This window comes from Callithrix jacchus, chromosome 7 (assembly GCF_049354715.1).
Source record: "Callithrix jacchus isolate 240 chromosome 7, calJac240_pri, whole genome shotgun sequence".
NCBI lineage: Eukaryota > Metazoa > Chordata > Mammalia > Primates > Cebidae > Callithrix > Callithrix jacchus.
Genome location: NC_133508.1, coordinates 32,181,625 through 32,200,790, shown reverse-complemented (window position 1 = coordinate 32,200,790; position 19,166 = coordinate 32,181,625). Strand labels below are relative to the sequence as shown.

The 19,166-nt window shown below is 38.7% G+C and overlaps 1 protein-coding gene across 1 annotated transcript in view; it reads right to left on the bottom strand.

Annotated features, from left to right (window-relative positions):
- CCDC7 (coiled-coil domain containing 7) overlaps positions 1-19,166 on the bottom strand; it is a 467,329-nt gene that overhangs the window by 384,920 nt on the left and 63,243 nt on the right. Inside the window, exons 13-14 of the mRNA XM_078329853.1 lie at positions 17,732-17,817; positions 16,794-16,845 (exon numbers count right to left, since the gene is read on the bottom strand). Of these exons, the coding sequence (XP_078185979.1) occupies positions 16,794-16,845; positions 17,732-17,817 (138 nt within the window). The remainder of the gene's footprint in view (positions 1-16,793; positions 16,846-17,731; positions 17,818-19,166) is intronic.

Genomic DNA, 19,166 nt, shown 5'->3' with positions numbered 1-19,166 from the left:
CTCCCTGACCCCGTATATCCAAAGAGTCCCCTCACAAAGGACTAATCAGACTGACATTTGGGGAAAATCATTCTGGGACAAAGATAGCAGAAGAAGAAACGGGTAGCAACCCTTACTCTTCTGGAGCTGCTACAAATGTTCCCCAGGCAAGCAGGGCCTGGAGTAGACCTCAGCAGTCCTACAGCAGAAGGGCTAGACTGTTAGAGGGAAAACGGAAAAACTGAAATATTTCATCATCAACAATCTGGACGTCCACTCAGAGACACAATCGGAAAGGCAGCAACTACTCAGATGACAGGTGGATAAATCCACAAAGATGGGAAGAAACCAGTGCAAAAAGAAGGAAAACACCCGAAACTGGAACACCTCGCCTCCTACAAGGTACCGCAACCCCTCACCAGCAAGAGAACAAAGCTGGACAGAGAATGAATGTGATGAAATGAATCAGACTTCAGAAGGTGGGTAATGAGAAACTTCTGTGAGCTAAAAGAACATGTTCTAACTCAATGCAAAGAAACTAAGAACCTTGAAAAAAGATTTGAGGAAATTATAACAAAAATAAAAACAATGTAGAGAGAAATATGAGTGAATTGATGGAGCTGAAAAACACAACACGAGAACTTTGCAAAGCATGCACAAGTCTCAACAGCTAAATTGACTAAGCAGGAGAAAAAATATCAGAGGTCAAAGATCAACTCAATGAGATAAAATGAGAAGGCAAGATTAGAGAAAAAAAGAACAAAAAGGAATGAACAAAGTCTCCAAGAAATGTGGGACTATGTGAAGAGACCTAATCTAAGTTTCATAGGTGTACCTGAATGTAACGAAGAGAATGAATCCAAGCTGGAAAATACTCTTAAGGATATTATCCAAGAAAATTTCCCCAACCTAGCAAGGCAGGCCTATATTTAAGTCCAGAAAATACAGAGAACACCACAAAGGTATTCCTCAAGAAGAGCAACCCCAAGGCACATAATCATCACATTCACCAGGGTTAGAGTAAAGGAGAAAATTCTAAGGGCAGCCAGAGAAAAAGGTCGGGTTACCCACAAAGGGAAGCCCATCAGACTCACAGCAGATCTCTTGGCAGAAACCCCAAAAGCCAGGAGAGAGTGGGGGCCAATATTCAACATCCTAAAAGAAAAGAACTTTCAACCCAGAATTTCATATCCAGACACACTGAGCTTCATAGGTGAAGGAAAAATAAAATTCTTTGTAAACAAGCAAGTACTCAGAGATTTTCTCACCACCAGGTCTGCTTTACAAGAGTTCCTGATAGAGGCACTACATATAGAAAAAAACAACCAGTACCAGCCATTCCAAAAACATACCAAATGCTAAAGAGCATCAACAAAATGAAGAATCTGCATCAACTAACGAGCAAAACACTCAGCTAGCATCAAAATGGCAGGATCAAATTCACACATAACAATATTAACCCTAAATGTAAATGGGCTAAAAGCACCAATCAAAAGACACAGACTGGCAAATTAGATGAAAAGCCAAAACCCATCAGGGTGCTGTATCCAGGAAACCCATCTCACATGCAAGGATACACAAAGGCTAAAAATAAAGACGTGGAGGAAAATTTAAAAAGCAAATGGAGAGCAAAAGAAAGCCGGAGTTGCAACTCTCGTCTCTGATAAAATAGACGTTAAAGCAACAAAGATCAAAAGAGACAAAGAAGGATATTACATAATGGTAAAAGGATTGACACAACCAAAAGAGCTAACAATCCTAAATATATATGGACCCAATACAGGAGCACCCAGATATATAAGGCAAGTTCTTAATGACTTACAAATAGACTAAGACTCCCACACAATACTGGGAGACTTTAACACTCCACTGTCAATATTAGACAGATCGACCTGACAGAAAATTAACAAGGATATCCAGGGCTTGAACTCAGACCTGGAGCAAGCAAACCTGATAGACATTTACAGAACTCTCCACCCCAAATCCACAGAATATACATTTTTCTCAGCACCACATCACACCTACTCTAAAATTGACCACATAATTGGAAGTAAAGCAATTGCAATTTGCAAAACAACTGAAATAATAACAAACAGTCTCTCAGACCATAGTGCAATCAAGTTAGAACTCAGAATTCAGAAACTAACTCAGAACCGCACAGCTTCATGGAAACTGAACAACTGGCTCTTGAATGTTGATTGGATGAACAATGAAATGAAGGCAGAAATAAAGAAGTTCTTCGAAACCAATAAGAATGAAGAAACAACATACCAGAATCTCTGGGATACATTTAAAGCAGTCTCTAGAGGAAAATATATAGCAATAAGTGCCCACATAAGAAGAGTGGAAAGATCCATAATGGACACCCTATCATCAAAATTGAAAGAGCTAAAGGAGCAAGATCAAAAAAACTCAAAACCTAGCCAAAGACAAGAAATAACTAAGATCAGAGCAGAACTGAAGGAGATAGAGACACAAAAAACCCTTCAAAAACTCAATAAATCCAAGAGCTGGTTTTTCGAAAAGATCAACAAAATAGACAGACCACTAGCCAGACTGAGAAAAAAGAAAAGACAGAATGACCACATAAATGCAATAAAAAACAATAAAAAGGGAGAGGACTCAACATGGCACTGTGAGAACAACCCAGGATTGAAGCTCGCGGTCAATGTGCGGAGGGGGTGAGTCAGGGCCGCATTTCCAGACGGATCATTGTTGCCCACAGAACAGGGTAATTCCTAGGTATAGAGGATACGTGGGACGCCAGGCAGAGGTTTTGCCTGGTGCAGCCGGCGGCCGGTGCAGTGGTGGCCCGTGCTGTGGCGGCGCTACACAACGCTCCGCACAAAGCGTGCTCGTCCAGGTGCCCTGTTGGGCCGGCAACCTGAGACTTGGGAGAACTGAACTTGAGACTGAATGGGACTTGGACAGTGAGCCAGCCCAGGAGATTCCAGGGTCTCAGCGTTCGGGGTAGCGCAGTGGGACAAAGAAAACGGCGATTCCAAACACTCCCCGTGGAGGGGTTCCCTGAGGCCGCAGCTCTGTGGGGGAGGAGCGCCCACCATTACCGAAGCTAACTGCCTCTACTGAGGTACACGCCCATTGCTGATGCAGCCTGCCATTGCTGAGGCAACCCGCTACAACAGAGAGACTCCATCGCAGGGCATAGCCCGTGGCAGAAGGGCGGAGACTGCAGCAGAAGGGCAGAGCCTGCAGCAACAGGGCGAACTTCACACCAGCAAGGCGGAGCCTTGCCAGGCAAATAGTGACTACACTGCCTCCTAGCTGGGCAGGACAGCGCAGCGGACACTCACAAAGAAAGCCCAAACCCCTCCCCCGACAGAGCATCTGAGAAAAAAAGGGTTTTTTTTTATGAGTTATGTTGCAGCACAATTAAACATAGCAGCCTAACAGCCCTGAATGAACAACAGAGCTCACAGCTCAACACTTCAGCTCCTATAAAGTACAGACTGTCTCCTCAAGCAGCTCCCTGACCCCTCTATATCCAAAAGACTGACATTTGGCAGGCATCATTCTGGGACAAAGATAGCAGAAAAAGAAACTGGTAGCATCCCTTACTGTTCCGCAGCTGCTATAGGTGCACCCCAGACAAGCAGGGCCTGGAGTGGAACTCAGCAGTCATACAGCGAAGGGGCTATACTGGTGGAAAGAAAACCAAGTAACAGAAATACTTCATCATCAACAATCTGGGTGTCCACTCAGAGACCCAATCGAAAAGTCAGCAACTACAGAGACGACAAGTGGATAAATCCACAAAGATGGGAAGAAACCAGCGAAAAAAGGAGGAAAACACCCGAAACCACAACACCTCACCTCCTAGAAAAAACCAAAACTCCTCACCAGCAAGGGAACAAAGCTGGATGGAGAACGACTATGACAAAATGATGGAATTACACTTCAGAAGGTGGATAATGAGAAACTTCTGTGAGCTAAAAGAACATGTTTTAAATCAATGCAAAGAAACTAAGAACCTTGAAAAAAGATAGAAAAAAGATTCGAGGAAATGATAACAAGAATGGATAACTTAGACAGGAATATGAATGAATTAAAGGAGCTAAAAAACACAATATGAGAACTTCACGAAGCATGCACAAGTTTCAATAGCCGAATTGACCAAGCAGAAAAAAGAATATCTGAAGTCGAAGATCAACTCAATGAAATGAAACGAGAAACCAAGATCAGAGAAAAAAGCGCAAAAAGGAATGAACAAAGTCTCCAAGAAATGTGGGACTATGTGAAGAGACCTAACCTACGTTTGATAGGCGTACCAGAATGTGATGAAAAGAATGAATCCAAGCTGGAAAATACTCTTCAGGACATCATCCAGGAAAATTTCTCCCACCTAGCAAGACAGGCCAACACTCAATTGCAGGAAATACAAAGAACACCACAAAGATTTTCCGCAAGAAGAGCAACCCCAAGGCACATAATTGTCAGATTCAACAAGGTTGAAATGAAGGAGAAAATACTAAGAACAGCCAGAGAGAAAGGTCGGGTCAGGAACAAGGGGCAGCCCATCAGACTCACAGCAGATCTCTTGGCAGAAACTCTACAAGCCAGAATAGAGTGGGGGCCAATATTCAACATCCTTAAAGAAAAGAACGTTCAACCCAGAATTTCATATCCAGCCAAACTGAGCTTCAGAAGTGAAGGAAAAATAAAATCCTTTGCGAACAAGCAAGTACTCAGAGATTTTGTCACCACCAGGCCTGCTTTACAAGAGCTCCTAAAAGAGGCACTACACATAGAAAGGAACAACCAGTACCAGCCATTCCAAAATCACACTAAATGCTAAAGAGCATCAACATAATGAAGAATCTACAACAACTAATGGGCAGAACAGCCAGCTAGCATCAAAATGGCAGTATCAAATTCACACATAACAATATTAACCCTAAATGTAAATGGACTAAATGCACCAATCAAAAGACACAGACTGGCAAATTGGATAAAAAGCCAAAACCCATCAGTATGCTGTATCCAGGAAACCCATCTCACATGCAAGAATACACAAAGGCTCAAAATAAAGGGATGGAGGAAGATTTACCAAGCAAATGGAGAGCAAAAAAAAGCAGGAGTTGCAATTCTCATCTCTGATAAAATAGAATTTAAAGCAACAAAGATCAAAAGAGACAAAGAAGGACATTACATAATGGTAAAAGGATCGATACAACAAGAAGAGCTAACGATCCTAAACATATATGGACCCAATGCAGGAGCACCCAGATACATAAGGCAAGTTCTTAATGACTTACAAAGAGACTTAGACTCCCACACAATAATAGTGGGAGACTTTAACACTCCACTGTCAACATTAGACAGATCAACCAGACAGAAAATCAACAAGGATATCCAGGGCTTGAACTCAGACCTGGAGCAAGCAAACCTGATAGACATTTACTGAACTCTCCACCCCAAATCCACAGAATATACATTCTTCTTAGCACCACATCATACTTATTCTAAAATTGACCACATAATTGGAAGTAAAGCACTGCTCAGCAAATGCAAAACAACTGAAATCATAACAGTCTCTCAGACCATAGTGCAAACAAGTTAGAACTCAGAATTCAGAAACCAACCCAGAACTGCACAGCTTTATGAAAACTGAACAACTGGCTCTTGAATGTTGACTGGGTAAACAACGAAATGAAGGCAGAAATAAAGAAGTTCTTCAAAACCAATGAGAACGAAGAGACAACATGCCAGAATCTCTGGGACACATTTAAAGCAGTCTCTAGAGGAAAGTATATAGCAACAAGTGCCCATATGAGAAGAATGGAGAGATCCAAAATTGACACCCTATCGTCAAAATTGAAAGAGCTAGAGGAGCAAGATCAAAAAAACTCAAAACCCAGCAGAAGACAAGAAATAACTAAGATCAGAGCTGAACTGAAGGAGATTGAGACATGAAAACCCCTCCAAAAAATCAATAAATCCAAGAGCTGGTTTTTTGAAAAGATCAACAGAATAGACAGACCACAAGCCAGATTGATTAAAAAGAAAAGAGAGAACAACCAAATAGATGCAATAAAAAATGATAAAGGGGAAATCACCACAGATTCCACAGAAATTCAAACCAACATCAGAGAATATTACAAACAACTCTATGCACATAAACTAGTAAACCTGGAAGAAATGGATGAATTCCTGGACTCCTGTGTCCTCTCAAGCCTAAACCAGGAGGAAGCTGAAACTATGAATAGACCAATAACAAGGTCTGAAGTTGAGGCAGCAATTAAGAGCCTACCACACAAAAAAAGCCCAGGTCCAGATGGGTTCACAGCCAAATGCTACCGGACACACAAAGAGGAGCTGGTACCATTCCTTCTGAAACTATTCCAAATAATCCAACAAGAAGGAATCCTTCCCAAATCATTCTATGAGACCAATATCATCCTGATACCAAAACCCGGCAGAGACCAAACAAGAAAAGAAAACTTCAGGCCAATATCCATGATGAACATAGATGCAAAAATCTTCAACAAAATATTTGCAAGCCGATTGCAACAGCAAATCAAAAAACTTATCCATCATGAGCAAGTAGGATTCATCCCGGAGATGCAAGGCTGGTTAAACATACGCAAGTCTATAAAAATAATTCACCACATAAACAGAATCAGAAACAAAAACCACATGATTATCTCAATTGATGCAGAGAAGGCATGTGACAAAATTCAACAGCCCTTTATGCTAAAAACCCTCAATAAACTCGGGATCGATGGAACGTATCTCAAAGTAATAAAAGCTATTTATGACAAACCAACAGCCAATATCATACTGAATGGGCAAAAACTGGAAGCATTCCCTTTGAAATGCAGAACTAGACAAGGATGCCCTCTTTCACCACTCCTATTCAATATAGTACTGGAAGTTCTAGCCAGAGCAATCAGGCAAGAAAAAGAAATAAAGGGTATTCAAAAAGGAAAGGTGGAAGCCAAATTGTCTCTATTTGCAGACAACATAATAGTATACCTAGAAGACCCCATCGCCTCAGCCCAAAAACTCCTGAAACTGATAAGCAACTTCAGCAAAGTCTCAGGATATAAAATCAATGTGCAAAAATCATAAGCCTTCCTCTACACCAATAACAGACTTAAAGAAAGTCAAATCAAGAACGAATTTCCATTCACAATTGCTACAAAAAAAATAAAATACCTAGGAATACAACTCACAAGGAACGTAAGGGTCCTCTTCAAGGAGAACTACAAACCACTGCTCAACGAAATCAGAGAGGAAAGAAATAGATGGAGAAACATTCCATGTTCATGGTTAGGAAGAATTAATATCATAAAAATGGCTATACTGCCCAAAGTAATTTACAGAATCAACGCTATCCCCATCAAGCTACCATTGACTTTCGTCACAGAACTGGAAAAAACCACCATGAACTTCATATGGAACCAAAAGAGAGCCCGCATAGCCAAGTCAATTCTAAGCAAAAAGAACACAGCGGGGGGCATCACACTACTGGATTTCAAACTATACCACAAGGCTACAGTAATCAAAACAGCATGGTACTGGTACCAAAACAGAGATATAGACCAATGGAACAGAACAGAGGCATCGGAGGCAACACAACGTATCTACAACCATACAATCTTTGATAAACCTGACAAAAGCAATGGGGAAAGGATTCCCTGTTCAACAAATGGTGTTGGGAAAACTGGCTAGCCATGTGCAGAAAGCAGAAACTGGACCCCTTCCTGACACCTTACACCAAAATTAACTCCAGATGGATTAAAGACTTAAACATAAGACCTGGCACCATAAAAACCCTAGAGGAAAATCTAGGCAAAACCATCGAAGACATAGGAGTAGGCAAGGACTTCATGAACATAACACCAAAAGCATTGGCAACAAAGGCCAAAATAGACAAATGGGACCTAATCAAACTCAACAGCTTCTGCATGGCAAAAGAAACAGTCACTAGACTAAATCGGCAACCAACAGAATGGGAAAAAATTTTCGCAGTTTACCCATCAGTCAAAGGGCTGATATCCAGAATTTACAAAGAACTCAAACAGATTTACAGGAAAAAAAACAAACAAGCCCATTCAAAAGTGGGCAAAGGATATGAACAGACACTTTACGAAAGAAGACATATATGAGGCCAACAATCATATGAAAAAATGCTCATCGTCACTGGTCATCAGAGAGATGCAAATCAAAACCACATTGAGATACCATCTCACGCCAGTTAGAATGGCGGTCATTAAAAAATCTGGAGACAACAGATGCTGGAGAGGATGTGGAGAAAAAGGAACACTTTTACACTGTTGGTGGGAGTGTAAATTAGTTCAACCATTGTGGAAGACAGTGTGGCGATTCCTCAAGGCCTTAGAAATAGAAATTCCATTTGACCCAGCAATCCCATTACTGGGTATACATCCAAAGGACTATAAATCATTCTACTATAAGGACACATGGACACGAATGTTTTTTGCAGCACTGATTACAATAGCAAAGACCTGGAATCAACCAAAATGCCCATCGATGATAGACTGGATTGGGAAAATGTGGCACATATACACTATGGAATACTATGCAGCAATCAGAAATGATGAGTTTTTGTCGTTTGTAGGGACATGGATGAATCTGGAGAACATCATTCTCAGCAAACTGACACAAGAACAGAAAATGAAACACTGCATATTCTCACTCATTCACGGGTGATGAAAAATGAGAACACATGGACACAGGGAGGGAAGTACTAAACACTGGGGTCTATTGGGGGGAAAACGGGAGGGCCAGTGGGAGGCGGAGGTTGGGAGGGATAGCCTGGGGAGAAAAGCCAATTGTGGGTGAAGGGTAGAAAGGAAGCAAAACACACTGCCATGTGTTTACCTATGCAACTGTCTTGCATGTTCTGCACATGTACCCCCAAACCTAAAATTCAATAAAAAATTTAAAAAAAAACGATAAAGGGGAAATCAACACAGATTCCACAGAAATTCAAACCATCATCAGAGAATATTACAAACAACTCTATGCACATAAACCAGTAAATCTGAAAGAAATGGATAAATTCCTGGACACTTGTGTCCTCCCAAGCCTAAACCAGGAGGAAACCAAAACTATGAATAGACCAAAAACAAGGTTTGAAGTTGAGGCAGCAATTAAAAACCTACCACACAAAAAAAGCCCAGGTCCAGATGGGTTCTCAGCCGAATTCTACCAGACACACAAAGAGGAGCTGGTACCATTCCTTCTGAAACTATTTCAAATAATCCGAAAAGAGGGAATCCTTCCCAAATCATTTTATGAGACCAACATCATCCTGATACCAAAACCCGGCAGAGACTCAACAAGAAAACAAAACTTCAGGCCAATATCCATAATCAACATAGACACAAAAATCTTCAGTAAAATACTGGCAAGCCAACTGCAACAGCAAATCAAAAAGCTTATCCACCATGATCAAATAGGATTCATCCCGGGGAGGCAAGGCTGGTTCAACATACACAAGTCTATAAACGTAATTCACCACATAAACAGAACCAAAAACAAAAAACACATGATTATCTCAATTGATGCAGAGAGGGCCTATGACAAAATTCAACAGCCCTTCATGCTAAAAACCCTCAATAAACTCAGTATTGATGGAATGAATGTATCTCAAAATAATAAAAGCTATTTGCAACAAACCAACAGCCAATATCATACTGAATGGGCAAAAACTGAAAGCATTCCCTTTGAAATCTGACACTAGACAAGGTTGCCCTCTCTCACCACTCCTATTGAATATAGTACCGAAAGTTCTAGCCAGAGCAATCAGGCAAGAAAAGGAAATTAAAAGTATTCAAATAGGAAAGGAGGAAGCCAAATTGTCTCTATTTGCAGGCAACATGATAGAATATCTAGAAGACCCCATCATCTCAGCCTAAAAACTGCTGAAACTGGTAAGCAACTTCAGCAAAGTCTCAGGATACAAAATTAATGTGCAAAAATCACAAGCATTCCTATACACCAATAACAGACTTAAAGGGAGCCAAATCAAGAATGAACTGCCCTTCACAATTGCTACAAAGAGAATAAAGTACCTAGGAATACAACTAACACAGAACATAAAGGACCTCTTCAAGGAGACCTACAAACCACTGCTCAACAAAATAAGAGATGACACAAACTGATGGAGAACCATTCCATGTTCATGGTTAGGGAGAATCAATATTGTGAAAATGGCCATACTGCCGAAAGTAATTTACAGATTCAACACTATTCCCATCAAGCTACCAATGACCTTCTTCACAGAACTGGAAAAAAACACCTTAAACTTCATATGGAACCAAAAGAGAGCCCACATAGCCAAGTCAATTCTAAGCAAAAAGAACACAGCAAAAGGCATCACATTACCGAACTTCAAACTATACCACAAGGCTACAGTAATCAAAACAGCATGGGACTGGTACCAAAACAGAGATATAGACCAATGGAACAAAACAGAGGCATCAGAGGCAACACAGCATATCTACTACCATATAATCTTTGATAAACCTGACAAAAACAAGCAATGGAGAAAGGATTCCCTGTTTAATAAATGGCATTGGGAAAACTGGCTAGCCATGTGCAGAAAGCAGAAACTGGTCCCCTTCCTGACACCTTACACTAAAATTAACTCCAGATGGATTAAAGACTTAAACATAAGGCCTAGCACAATAAAAACCCTAGAAGAAAATCTAGGCAAAACTATTCAGGACATAGGAGTAGGCAAGGACTTCATGACCAAAACACCAAAAGCATTGGCAACAAAAGACAAAATAGACAAATGGGACCTAATCAAACTCCACAGCTTCTGCATGGCAAAAGAAACAGTCACTAGAGTGAATCAGCAACCAACAGAATGGGAAAAAATGTTTGCAGTTTACCCATCTGACAAAGGGCTGATATCCAGAATTTACAAAAAAACTCAAACAGATTTACAAGAAAAAAACAAACAAGCCCATTCAAAACTGGGCAAAGGATATGAACAGACACTTCATAAAAGAAGATATACATGAGGCCAACAAACATATGAAAAAAATGCTCATCACTGGTCATTAGAGAAATGCAAATCAAAACTACATTGAGATACCATCTCACACCAGTTTGAATGGCGATCATTAAAAAATCTGGAGACAACAGATGCTGGAGAGGATGTGAGAAATAGGAACACTTTTACACTTTTGGTGGGAGTGTAAATTAGTTCAACCATTGTGGAAGACAGTGTGGCGATTCCTCAAGGACCTAGAATTAGCAATTTTATTTGACCCAGCAATCCGATTACTGAGTATATATCCAAAGGACTATTAATCAGTCTACTATAAGGACACAGGCACATGAATGTTCGTTGCAGCACCGTTTTTAATAGCAAAGACCTGGAACCAACCCAAATGCCCATCGATGATAGACTGGATTGGGAAAATGTGGCACATATACGTCATGGAATATTATACAGCCATCAAAAACGATGAGTTCGTGTCCTTTGTAGGGACATGGATGAATCTGGAGAACATCATTTTCAGCAAACTGACACAAGAACAGAAAATGAAATACTGCATGTTCTCACTCATAGGCGGGTGATGAACAATGAGAACACATGGACACAGAGAGGGGAGCACTATACACTGGGGTCTATTGGGGGGAATAGGGGAGGGACAGCGGGGAGGGGGAGCTGGGGAGGGATAGCATGAGGAGAAATGCCAGATGTGGGTGAAGGGGAGGAAGGCAGAAAATCACACGTGTGTACCTATGCAACTATCTTGGATATTCTGCACATGTACCCCAAAACCTAAAATGCAATAAAAAGAAAAAAAGAGAAAGAGGTATAGGAGCAAGATCAAAAAAATCTCAAAAGCAAGCAGATCGGAGCAGAATTGAAGGTGATAGAGACACAAAAAAAACTCTTCAAAAAAATCAATAAATGCAGAGGTTAGTTTCTTGAAAAGATAACAAAATACACCACCAGCCAGATTAATAAAAAAGAAAAGAGAGAAGAATCAAATAGATGCAAGAAAAACGACAAAGGGGATATCACCACTGATTCCACAGAAATATAAACTACTATAAGAGATCACTACATACAACTCTATGCACATAAACCAGTAAACCTGGAAGAAATGGATAAATTTCTGGACACTTGCACTCTCCCAAGCCTAAACCAGGAAGAAGTTGAAACCCTGAATAGACCAATAACAAGGGCTGAATTGAGGCAGCAATTAATAGTCTACCAGTAAGAAAAGTCCAGGTCCAGATGGGTTCACAGCCAAATTCTACCATAAATACAAAGAGAAGCTTGTACCATTCATTCTGAAATTATTCCAAACAATCAAACAAAAGGGAATCCTTCCCAAATCATTTTATGAGCCCAACGTTATCCTGATACCAAACTGGCAGAGACTCAACAAAAAAAAAAAAAAAAAAAAAAAAAAAAAAACTTCAGGCCAATATTTATGATGAACAGTGATTGAACAATCTTCAATAAAATATGGGCAAAATGATAGCAACAGCATATCAAAAAGCTTATCCACCATGATCAAGTAGGATTCATCCCAGGATGCAAGGCAGGTTCAACATTTGCAAGTCTATAAACATAATCCATCACATAAACAGAACCAAAGATAAAAACCACATTATTATCTCAATAGATGCAGAGAAGGCCATCAATAAAAGTCAACAACGCTTTATGCTAAAAACTCTCAATAAACTAGGTATCAATGGATCATATCTCAAAATAATAAAAGCTATCTACAATAAACCCACAGCCAATATCATACTGAATAGGCAAAAACTGGAAGCATTCCCTTTGAAATCTGGCCAAGACAAGGATGCCCTCTCTCTCCACTCCTATTCAATATAGTTTTGGAGGTTCTAGCCAGAGCAATCAGACAAGAAGAAGAAATAAAGCATATTCAATTAGGAAAGGAGGAAGTTAAATTGTCCCTATTTGCAGATGACATGTTGTATGTTTAGAAGACCTCATCATCTCAGCCCAAAAATCTCCTTAAATTGATAAGTAAGTTCAGCAAAGTCTCAGGATACAAAATCAATGTGCGGAAATCACAAGCATTCCCATACACCAATAACAGATTAAGAGCCAAATCAAGAGGGAACTCCCATTCACAACTGCCACAAAGAGAATAAAATACCTAGGAATCCAACTAACAAAGGATGTAAAAAAGACATCTTCAGGGAAAACTATAAACCACTGCTTAAGGATGTAAAAGAGAACACAAACAGATGGAAAAACATTCCATGTTCAGGGTTAGGAAAAATCAATATTGTGAAAATAGCCATATTGCCCAAAGTAATTTATAGATTCAATGCTATCCTCATCAAGCTACCTATGACCCTCTTCACAGAACTGGAAAGAACCACCCTAAACTTCATATGGAACCAAAAGAGAGCCCACATACTTAAGACAATTCTAAGCAAAAAGAACAATGCTGGAGGCATTATGCTACCTGACTTCAAACTATACTACAAGGCTACAATTATCAAAACAGCATGGTACTGTTACCAAAACAGAGATATAAACCAATGGAATAGAACAGAGGCCTTGGAGGGAATGCCACATATCTACTACAATTTGATCTTTGACAAACATGACAAAAACAAGCAATAAAGAAACAATTCCCTGTTTAATAAATGGTATTGGAAAAACTGCCTAGCCAAGTGGAGAAAGCCGAAACTGGACCCCTTCCTGACACCTTACACTAAAATTAACTCCGGATGGATTAAAGATTTAAACATAAGACCTAACACCATAAAAACCCTAGGAGAAAACCTAGGCAATACCATTCAGGTGATAGGTATAAGCAAGGACTTCATGACTAAAACACGAAAAGCAATAGCAACACAAGCCAAAATCAACAAATGGGATCTAACTAAACTCCAGAGCTTCTGTACAGTCAAAGAAACAATCATTAGAGTGAGCTGGCCACCAACAGAATGGGAAAAAATATTTGCAATCTAACCATCTGGCAAAGGGCTAATATCCAGAATCTATAAAAAACAAAAACAAATTTAAAAGAAAAAAACAAGCAAACTACTTCAAAAGTGGGCAAAAGATATGAACAGACACTTTATAAAAGAAGACATATATACGGCCAACAAACATATGAAAAAATGCTCATCATCACTGGTCATTAAAGAAATGCAAATCAAAACCACATTGAGATACCATCTCAGGCCAGTTAAAATGATGATCATTAAAAAATCTGAAGACAGATGCTGGAGAGGATGTGAAGAAACAGGAACACTTTTACACTGTTGGTGGGAGTGTAAATTAGTTCAACCATTGTGGAAGACAGTGTGGCAATTCCTCAAGGACTAGAAATAAAAATTCCATTTGACCCAGCAATCCCATTGCTGGGTATATATCCAAAGGATTATAAATCATTCTATTATAAAGACACATGCACATGTATGTTCATTGTAACACTGTTTACAATAGCAAAGACCTGGAAGCAACCCAAATGCCCATCAATGATAGACTGGACAAGGAAAATGTGGCACATATATGCCATGGAATAATATGCAGCCATAAAAATCGATGAGCTTGTGTCCTTTGTAGAGACCTGGATGAATCTGAAGCACATCATTCTCAGCAAACTGACACAAGAACAGAAAATCAAACGCTGCATGTTCTCACTCATAGGCAGGTGTTGAACAACTAGAATACATGGACACAGGGAGGGGAACATCACACACTGGGGTCTGTTGGGGTGAATAGGGGAGGGACAGCTGGGGGTAGGGAAGTTGAAGAGGGATAACATGGTGAGAAATGCCAGATATAGGTGATGAGGGGATGACGGCAGCAAACCACATTGTCACTTATGTACATATGCAACAATCCTACATGTTCTGCACATGTACCCCAGAATCTAAAGTGCAATATATATATACATACACACATATATATAAACTTTTCCCTATGTAATAAAAACTTGTGTGCACACATACACACACAAAACAAAAATTAAAAATGCTTGAGGAAATGGATACCCCATTTACTCTGATGTGATTATTATGCATTGTATGCCTGTATCAAAATATCTCATCAACTTGATCCCATGATCAAGTTACATTATAGTAGAACTCTGTCTTAGCAGACAAGAGAGACTTCACTTGCCTAAAATAAATCCCAAAAATCTAAAGTAATCCCATTTCCTTCATCAATAGGGTTATACTGTATATAATAAACCAGTCCCTCTGAGTGTGGGTGAAACCTGTGATCTGCTTTTGGCCAACAGAATATGACAAAGTGATGGGATGTCACTCCCTTTATTCGGTTCATTATATAGCAAGAGAGAGAGAATATCATATCCATGATCAAGTTACATTACAGTATAAGTCTGTCATAGTAGACAAGAGGGACTCTCCACTTGCCTAAAAGAAGAAGTGAGCTAGCCAGGCATGGCAGCTTATGGCTATAATCTCAAAACTTTTAGAGGCTAAGGCAGGAGGACCATTTGAGGCCAGAAACCCAGCCTGGGCAACATAACAAGACCTTGGTGCTACAAAAAAAAAAACTTAAAAACTAGCAGGGTGTAATGCCTGTAGTCCTACATACGTGGGAGGGTGAGGCAGGAGGATGGTTTGAGCCCAGGAGTTCAGGCTACAGGAGTTCAGGCTGCAGGGTCATGCTATGCACTCTAACCTGGGTGACAGAGTGAGACCCTGTAGAAGAAAAAAGAAGGAAGAGGAGGAAGAGGAAAAGGAGGAGGAGGAGGAGAAGACAATGGTGGCAGCAAGTTATGATATGAACAATCTATGGAAAAGACCATGTGGCAGGAAACTGCAGACTGTCTCTAGAAGCTAAGCGCCTCAGCCCTACAACTGCAAGGAACTGAAGTTTATCATATCCACCTGAGCTTGGAAGAGGATTCTTGAGATACATAATGGAATAGCGCCCAGCCAGCACTTCGATTGCAGCCTAGTGAGTATAAGTTGATTACAGCATAGGCCTAACCCACTGAAACTGAGATAATATAAATTATTTAAGCTGCTAAATTAGTGGTAACTTGCTATGCAGCAATAAAAACTAATACCATAAAGTAGTACATTTTATATTCACTATTTTATGTGGTACTCTCATTTTTTACAAAATTAATGTTGTCTAGCTGTTGAGTCATTCAGATGTATACATACTTGTACACTTGCATATACTTTTACACTTAACTCCAGCCATTCACTGAAATGGGTGATATAATGCTAGATGGTTAAGAAATTAACTTGTAGCAAATGAAACAAAAAATTCAAAAGCCAAAATGTAATAACATGTTACCTGTATTCCTTTGACTAAATCACATGAATCCGAGTTAGGTATAGAGTTTACAATTTCTGAAGAAATCTTTAGTTGCATAACGTTTATACCTTTTTAACACAAATAAAGTAGCTATTGCTTTACACATTTGGGTTATGAAAAATTTGAAATTCAAATAGGTTAAAGGGAGTTATCCAAAATCATATAACCAGTAAGTGGCTGTTCTGATTCCCAATATGACACTCTTTCCTCTATGGTATTCCCTGTAGTTGTGTAAACCATGGTAATTTTCATAATATTAGCATAAATATACCTGGATTTTTATTTGCCATTTCATTTTCTGAAACTTGATGGGAAAAGTTCATCAATAAGAAAGACATTATCTCAGGAAGAATTATAGAACACACACAAACACACACACAGAGAGAGAGAGAACGAGAGAGACATATATACCTATAATAACATACATAATAATGTTGTCTCTACATATGACTATCAGAGAAAATATTAACCAAATATTGATGCATAGAGAGAGTGGGTGAGTTACCTGTACTTGATGGAAATCTTCTATTTTAAACTGTTTTTCTGGAGACATCTTCCTGTAACATAAAATGTTCTAAAATGCATCATGATATTTTTAAATGCATCACTGCTTTGCTTTCTTGCGAACGTTTTAAACCATTTGAAAATGATAACTTTTTAAAAAAAAAATCGTATTTTTAAGAGATATAAAATTCACACAGGCTAAATTCCAAATAACTGAAAAACATTTTTCAAGCTTACTTCTCACTGATATTATTAAATTATGAAAAGACCGAGATTTTCAAAGCATATTGGCCATTTTTTCCTCTTGGATCATTTTTTCTCTTAGAAGTTAAAGGTCAGGTTAAAATTAAGTTAAAGGTCATTTGTCCCATGAATTTCTTTTCAGGATTTGTGGAATTCCATAATATTTGACTTCATAGTTTATTTTTACAATTATTTTAATATTAGAGTTTAACCAAGCAAATTCAAATGCAATCATTATTTTATAATACTAAGAAAATTTACTTAATAATTCTACTTTATAATAATATGCATTCATAAGAAATAAATAACTTCTTATAGAAATAATACAATTAATAAGTACAGTAGAAAAAAATAGCCAAGACTGTAGAGTTAACAAATTAAAAAGCACGAGCTAGACCATCAAAGAAACAATGTAAATGCTTTTTTCTTATAATTAAAGATTTAATTCTGTTCAACTATTTCTGAATTTATTGTGGTTCAATCTCTTCTTCCAATCCATTTTTGGTTCTTTGTTCTTCCCTTTTTAGCTTTATCCCATAATCATATACTGGTATGCTTATAAAAACATGTATTTGCCAATTTTATGTTTTTAAAAGTCTATTTGTAAGTTATGTTTATTTGACTTTAAATTGTTTTTATAAAAGGAAAATATAAATTAACAAGGAAAAAAGATTAACATGTATCTTTATGTCTTACTTTTCTGAATCCTCAGATTTTCCTTTTCCTTTTTTCTTCTGTGTTTTTACAGCTTTCCTTATTCTATCATTTGTAGGCTTGGTTTTCTGTATGATTTCATATAATCCAGAAATAAAAGGTTAAAACACAATGAGTTATAGGGAAATACACAATAATATACATTATTAATGTACATTTTACTCTGAGAGTCACTATACAAAGTTTCAAGAAAAATTATTTGCATAGAAGCAGAAGAAAATGATACATCTGGTCTGTTTGTAACAGTGCTTTACTTATATACTTATGTATATAAGCTAATACATATTCTAATGATTAAATATTTCTGATAATTAAAATCAGTTATGTTATAATGTGGCATATGCCTTCCTGAAAATCACCTCACTATGCAAAAATATGCAATAAAACCTGTAGGATGTATGGGGAAAATAGGTTAGGTACACATCTTGCAAAAACCTTGTCAGTGATACATTTTTAAAAACAAAAACCTAAGAAAAACAGTACTATAGTATACAGTTAAATGATTAAGAATACATAAATACCAAGATAAAGAAATATAAACCTTTATCTTGAAAAAGACCTGAAACTTGTTAGTGAAAGTAAGCACAGAACAGATGTTGCAACTTGTGAGTTATTGCGCAGTGGCAGAAAATTATCTGAAATTAAATAAAAAGTCATACCACCAGATGTAGGCTGGTGTGGCACACTATACACAGATGAGCCAAGGTAGATGGAGAAAGTTGCTTTCTGCTTTCACTCATTGTTTTTGCAGATGAAACTGCTTACACACATGAAATTCAAACTATGCTCAAATTGTTCAATTATGCTGAAATAAATTCGCATTTCAAAACAACTATTATAGCAGAGTTAATCACATTTTTAAGTATTCTTGAACTGCTGTGTAGTACAAGATGATTTTATACAAGAAAGTAGGGGGAAAAAATAACAATTCGATTATTAAAAATTTTAGGACATTTGGACAAGATGGCAGACTAGAAGTATGCACCACTCTCACAGAGAGGAAACTAAAGGGGCTACTGAATATTTACCCTGCAAGCCAATCATCTGAGAAACCACATTATGATCCATCAAGGCAGCAGGGTAACACAGAGAACAGAGAGGGTGAGGTGGGGCATCAGCATGTCTGGGTTCAGTGCAGAGCTAGAACCTTTCCAACATGAGAAAGGGTGAGTAAATGAGGTCCTGTAGGGAGATTCAGCTCTCCATGAGGGACTGTGTAAGACTTGGAATGAGAGAATCCCATTTCTAGACTGAGGTAGGCGAATCGGAGAATCACGTTTCTAGGCTGAGGTAGGAGCCACTGGGACATTTTGTGAGGGCAACTCTTGAGTCCATGGGGACTTCTACAAGCCTTGGGCCCAAGGGCAGACAAGCACCAGTACCATTGCTCCAGTAAAGACCACAATTGCAGTGCCTC